This window comes from Hipposideros armiger, unplaced genomic scaffold (genome assembly GCF_001890085.2).
Source record: "Hipposideros armiger isolate ML-2016 unplaced genomic scaffold, ASM189008v1 scaffold_258, whole genome shotgun sequence".
Taxonomy (NCBI): domain Eukaryota; kingdom Metazoa; phylum Chordata; class Mammalia; order Chiroptera; family Hipposideridae; genus Hipposideros; species Hipposideros armiger.
The window spans coordinates 2,316,493-2,323,489 of record NW_017731608.1 but is presented as its reverse complement, the minus strand read 5'-3'; the positions used below and the strand labels follow the sequence as shown (position 1 = coordinate 2,323,489).

The following is a 6,997-nucleotide window of genomic DNA, read 5'->3' as shown; positions in this document are numbered from 1 at the left end:
TACAATGTGCCCTGTTCTGCGTGGAACATTATATCCCTCTATCCTCACCACATTAACAGGACTTGACTCCCATTAACCAGCCAAGTGCCTGGTGGTGTCCTTCCTCACATCCTATGACGGTCACCCATGTGACCACCACGCAGTTTTCATCCAAAGAAAACAGTGGAGGTAAAATTGTGCATGTGGCTATAGGTATCCGTGTATGTGTTTACGTATGTATACATGTGTATGTCTGTACACACACACACCTGGCACAATGTTTTCAAGGTGAGATAGTTTTAGTCACCCGCTCATACAATCCTAGAGATCTTACCTTTTGGGGTCATCCATCAGTCACCACCTCACCGTCTGCTTCCTGCACACTCGTCACCCGGCAGCCCTCACCCTTCTCCAAGCAAGGCGTGCACTCCCACGCCCCAGGCCTTCCCTCTTTGATCCTCCTGCTAAAATTCTGTGTTGACTTCGCTCAAACACCACCCCTCTTAATCCTCCTGTTCCGTTACCTGTTCCATTACACCTCCTCTGGTATTTCATGGGGTTCGTTCCGCATGGCCCTCCATCTAGACTGTCCACTGCTTACGGGCAGGACCCTCGCTGCACTCACATTTGTCTCCCTGATGGGCCTAATAAAGTGCGCTGCTGCTGTCCAAACGTCTCTCCCTTTTGAGTTTCCCGTACAGCAGGGGTTGTGTGGGGAGCGTGCAGAGCTTTCTCCGTGACACGGAGTGACAGCACTGCCTGTCATGTGAAAATGACAAGGTGCTGCATCAGGGGGTGACATATTCCTTTTCTCTGTATTTTCACCATCTAACACACTAAAGATTTTATTGGCATGTTGTTTGTCTGACTCCTCCTATCAGAACATCAGCTCCATGAGGGCAGAGATTTGGGTCTGTTGTGTTCACCACTGAACCCTCAACCACTGGCTGGTGCATAGTAGGCACTCAATATAGCACTGTTGAATGGATTAATTGGTCTCAGGCAAAAGGAACAAGAGAGATCTCAAAACAAAATCATCTTTAGTCTGCTTAGTGTTTGCATCAAGCATAAGGGAGAGAGATGAAACAAAACTACCCAAATTGCTACAGTAGCCCCAAAAGTCTGGAATTCCCCAAATCCATCAACAAAAAAACCTCTATAAACCCTAGGGACTTGCCGAGGCAGGTATGCCACCACCAAATGGGCATCTGTCCCTGTGCAGACCCACGCGTCCAACCCTCCTCTGAGAGCACACACAGGCACATCTTAGATGCACACTCACTTCTTCCGGGCAAGTCTTTTCACTCAGTGGCCCTGGATGTGTTCTGGACTGAATTACATCCTCCCAAAATTCCTATGTTAAAGTCCTAACCCCCAATACCTCAGAATGTGACTCTTTGGAGATAGTGGCTTTCAAGAGATAATTAAGGTAAACTTAGTTCATTAGGGTGGGCCCTAATCCAATAAGACTTGTGTCCTTGTAAGAAGAGGGATTAGGACACAGAACGCACAGAGGGAAGGCCATGTGAGGACACAGGGAGAAGACGGCCATCTATAAGCCAAGGAGAATGGCCTCGGAAGAAACCAACCTGCCGTCACCTTGATCTCAAACTTCTCGCCTCCAGAACTGTGAGAATATAAATTTCTGTCATTTAACCCCCTAGTCGGTGGTACTTGTTATAGCTGCCCAAGCAAACTAATACAACATGGGAAATGCAAAAGGAAAACATGCTTTCGTTAAGGATACCCCAGTTGAACGCAGGCCAGTAAACCGTGGGGCAAATGAAATGGTGTGCACATCAAGTGAGGAGCGGGTGAACAAGGAACAAACAAAGACATAATCTGTTGACATTTTTATATTTGGTATTTGTAAGTCTTTTTAAAAATTTTTTTCAGGCCGTTTTTTTTCTTAAAAAACAAACAAACAAAAAAGCAACCAACAGCAATACTCTGTACAAGTATAACAAACATTAGAAATATGCATCATTCCAAAATAGTTACAAGAAAATTACAGTTTTAGAGTCTACATCAACACATCCTATCCATATGTGCCCCGTGGGGAAAAAGCTACAGTATGTTGAACACTCGACTGCTCCGTATAGTCTGAAAACTCGGAACTTGGACTTTCGAGGCAAATCGACGTCAGTCACCAAGTCTTGTTTAGCTCAATGAGCACAATCAAGCATTTCAAAAGAAAAGCAGGCTTTTCCGTCCCAGATGAGAAGCCAACACGAATCAGCCGCATAGTTTGCCCCTAACCCCCAGGAACCTCTGACTCGACGAAGCCCAAATCCAATGATGCCGGAGTCTAGCGGGAGGTCACTGCATGGCCACAGAGGACAGGCTCCAGATGTTACTCCCTCCTGGTGTCGCTAGATTTAACGTTGGAGGCCAAATGTCCTTGCTCTGGGGAGAGCAATGGCCCAAATCCCCCAAACCACTGACCACCCATCTTTAGCCCTTTCACTGACCACTAATCCCACCCTGGATGCCTTTCTCTATGTAACTGTCAAATCCTAAGGCAGGGCGATCACACCATCTCCATGATTCCACTGGACTCCTCAATTTAGTGCTTTGTTCCTGGGAGGGTTTGGTGCAGGAGCTCAGAAGCACCTTCCTCTTTCCTATGAACAGCCCCCACCCATACGTCCTGTAGATTTTACACATTAATCTTCCCTTTTCTATCACTGTGCTATAAATACCCTCACCACCCTCACTGGCCCCGCCCCCTAGCTGTCTTCAGGATGCAGAGCAGGATCGTGACCTTCATATGACCTGCCATTTGGAATCCAGACCTCTCCAGCACAAGCCTTCCTTTGGGACTGGGAATGACATCCGGGAGCGGTCCATTTCCCAAGCCCACACCAGGCGGAAGGAAGGCGGGTTTCTGTGTTCTGAGTTTGTATACAATATGTTTATAATTATTGTTGCTTTCATTAATTTTAAAGGAATTTTAGAGCCAAGTCCTTCCCTCTGACTTCTCCATGGCAGCGATGCGGGCAGGGCAAGGTGTAGCCTTTCCATGGGATCTGACACCTAAACACCCATCACAATGGTTTCCTGACAAATTGGAGTGGGGAGGGCTGTGGCCCACAGAACTGCCTCCTGCACAGGGAGCTCAAAATGAAATTCTGGAACTCTCCCAAATCTGCCTGCATTGAGGGGCAGACCAGTGTGAACGTTTGGAAGCAATCCGCCCAAACCCGGCTGCACTCAACACCCCAGCACAGCCTGGCTTCCCTGATTCGGACCTACAGAGCCGAAGGCCCCTCTGAGGTTGAGTCAAGAGGGCCCGGCCTGGCCTGGCTAGCCCATTCCTTCAGGAGCCTGATATTGAATGAACCGCTTACTACCAAAGGGAGCAAAGGATTCAGCAAAAAGTGCAATTTCCATTTGGGAAGCAAGGTTCTCCCCAAAGGTAACACCGCCATCACCACCTCTCCTTTTCATCCTTTCAGTACCTTAAAGGGGAAGGGGGACAAAAGACGTACAGCGCTAAACCTCTGAACCAAATTAAGGGCTGCCATGTGTTGTAGTTCACCCTTCACAGCCTTAAAATACCCACTCACATGTCCAGTCAGTTATCAAAGTGCCGCGAGTGGAGGAGCATGGCGGGGTCAGGAGCCGGGCTGCCACAGGTCAACAGGGACCAGGGCACTCGGAGAAGACCCCGCTCCCATCTTCAACAGGACACATTTGTCCTAAGTTTACAGCAGGATTTATGACTGTGGCAAATGGCCACAGGCTTCCAGGGACTTGGTAATTCCTTCATAAGACCGTGTATATACTTCATTGCCTATTGGAGGATACACTCAAAACTTCTTCACAATATAACCTGAGCCACAATATAAAATAAAAAGAAACAAATCCTTTCATGTTAATGCCTTGAGAGTTTACAGATTATGTACCAATAAAATAAATCCACATAAATTCTGAAGTTCTTGGTGGATATACACCTGAAGCAAAAAAAAAAAAAAAAAAAAAAAAACACTTAAAAAAAATCAAAGTAATTACAGCAGCAGTNAAACAAATCCTTTCATGTTAATGCCTTGAGAGTTTACAGATTATGTACCAATAAAATAAATCCACATAAATTCTGAAGTTCTTGGTGGATATACAAAAAAAAAAAAAAGTTAATCTACACTTAAAAAAAATCAAAGTAATTACAGCAGCAGTATAGTGAAAAGAGGTTTTAAAAATAATAATTACATCTTTGATACAAATTCAAATTTTGTACACCTCAATTCGAAGGAATGACTGTTTTTAAGGGTTTAGTATATATATAAATGTATATATATACACATATATATGTATATATATATACACACACAGTAGATAGCGATATGTGTCACTGCAGATAGACTAAAGCCAGTGGACTTTGAAGGAGGAGGGATTAATTTTGACACTGTTTTCACACTGAAGTGTTCACAGATTGCCACGCTTTTAAAAACGCACACACATATACACAGACACACATAAAATGCCAACCTGAGTAAAACATTACTAAAAACCTAGAGTATCATGAATCACTAAGTCACATATTGCACCTTTAAATAATCCTTCTTACCAAATACAGAAATGAGAAAAAGGATAAAACAGGAACAAGGAAAGGAGAGAACATCATTCTAGGGTTCCTCTGCTTCCCCCAACCCCCAAAATTCTCAAGATGATATTGAGTTTCCACTCTCACTCAACCAGTGGGCTGAAAATGTGACCAACAGACATGTCAGTGGGGACCACTGGGAGGAAAAGGGGAGAAAGGATACAGCACAAAACTGGGGATGGGGTTGGAGGGGAAGTGGGGTGAGAGGCCTCCTCTAATCAAATGAGAACAGGAATGTTACTGAGAAGGCCGGGCTTCTGATACTAAACTACTGCTTAAATAGTCCACATATTCCAATGATGAGATTCAATACAAAAATATAGAAATCTACTGAGTTTTGCCTGTGGAAGCATAATTCAGAAAAGGCACATGTTCAAATAGAAACCCCAGGCAGGAAGAGGTGCCACATACCCCTCCCTACATGATAATCATCCACAGTTATGTATTTTCCATCAGCTAGATCCCAAGATACAGTAGGTAAAAATAGACCTCTGATACTTAAAATATATTCAACCCAACACAATCCTGGCTTTAGCATATGGATCATATAAAATAGTCTTTAAAAAAAAAAGTTTTGAAAAAGAAAAAAAAAAATCATAGCTCACTTTTCCTGGTTTTCCATAAATTCTCAAGGAAAAAATAAAAGTGAACTCATCCCATTGGTAACCAGGGATGTAGCTGACATGCTCACCACCCATCCACAGCCCCTGGGAGCCCCAACTGCTCACTTGTCATGTGTTACGTGTGCAGCTTCACACCCTCAATTAGTTCTAACAAAACGGAACAAAGAATTAAGATATTAGACATATAAAAACATGTCAACATCGAGGCATTTTCCTTTGCTGTGGGTGTGACGGTCTAGTTAACTCCAGAAAGGCTGTCCTTTGGAATTAGGCGATGTAACCATTTGTTTTTCCAAACATGGTCACTGGTGCGAGGTTTTCATAGATTGTCATTGCAGTTGTGTTCTGGTAGATGAGATCTACTTTTGTGTCCTTCTGGGATCTGATAATATCCAAAACACACTGATTGAGGAAAACATACTGGTCCTGTTGGAAAAGGAAGGAGAGAAAACACATGAGCACAGATCCCAGAGATTAGCACCCACGGTTATTTTCAAACAGATTTCCACCACTCAACGCCACCTGCCCCACAGCAAACACTTCAAGTTAACATGTGTCAAGAGGTCACCACAGAGTGCAAGAGTCTCACCATCCATGGTTGTCAGGCAGAAGGGCACACTTCCCACACTTACCCTCAGTCAGATTCCAAGATACAGGAGGTAAAAATAGACTTTAAAGGGGCTGGACTAGTGGCTCAGTTGGTTAAAAGCTTGCTCAAGAGTGCGAGCTCTGAGCAACAGGGTCGCCGGTTCGATTCCCACATGGGCCAGTGAGCTGCCAATAGATGGCAGGATGGCTCAGCTGGTGAGAGCATGTGCTCCTAACAAGGTTGCCTGTTCGAGATGGTGGGCTACACCCGCCTGCAACTAAAGACTGAACTCAGCATCTTCAGCTGAGCTGCCACCCGGGTGGCTCAGGGAATACAACACGCACTCTTAACAGCAAGGCTATGGTTCGACTCACACATGGGATGGTGGTTACGCCCACCCACAACTAATTGAACACAGCACCTTGAGCTAAGCAGCGAGACTGGACTTGGAGCTGAGCTTGCTGTGCCCTCCACAACTAAGATTGAAGGACAACTTGGCTGTTCCCCTCCGCCAATTCCCCAACACTGTTCCCCTCCCCTAGTTCCCCAATAAAGTCTTTTAAAAAATACATATAGACTTTAAAATATATTCAACCCAACAGAATCCTGGCTTTAGCATGTGAATCAGATATAACAATCTTTAAAAAAAAAAATACATCTGTTTGAAAAAGAAAAAAAATCATAGCTCACTTATCCTGGTTTTTCATAATTCTCAAGATAAAAAAAGTTAACTCATCGCATTGGTAATGAGGAATGTAGATGACTTGCTCACCACCCATCCACAGCCCCTGGGAGCCCCAACTTCTCATTTGTCATGTGTTCTGTGTGCAGCTTCACACCCAAGGAGAAATACCAGAATCTTGGGAAAGGGCAAAGAAAGAGTGTGGAGGTGACCATGTATACATACGTTCAAATAACAAGTCCTACAAGATTTTCTTGGCTAGTGAGGATAAGGAGTAAATTGTGATTCTCAGCAGAGGGGGTGGGTTACAGTGGGAATGATGGGGGTAGAGTTGGGTGAGGACCTCCCTGCAGGCCAGCATATCAGAAGCTGCAGGCAGCCATTAAAAAGAGGAAGGAGGGCTCTATGCTGGCATAGAAAAATATCCATGATGGGCCGGCCGAGTGGCGCGATGGTTAAGAACTGGCTTGGGACGCCAGAGGGCCCCAGTTCGGATCCCACATATGAGGGCCAGTGACACT

General features: G+C 44.8%; 1 protein-coding gene across 4 annotated transcripts in view; it reads right to left on the bottom strand.

Annotated features, from left to right (window-relative positions):
- Window positions 1–4,114: 4,114 nt before the first annotated feature.
- The window catches only part of PTPRJ (protein tyrosine phosphatase receptor type J), a 181,084-nt gene continuing 178,201 nt past the window's right edge, over window positions 4,115–6,997 (bottom strand). For all 4 annotated transcript variants that reach the window (XM_019656471.1, XM_019656470.1, XM_019656473.1 and 1 more), the window contains one exon: window positions 4,115–5,631. In XM_019656471.1, coding sequence (XP_019512016.1) covers window positions 5,473–5,631 — 159 coding nt within the window. In that variant the 3' untranslated portion in view covers window positions 4,115–5,472. The remainder of the gene's footprint in view (window positions 5,632–6,997) is intronic.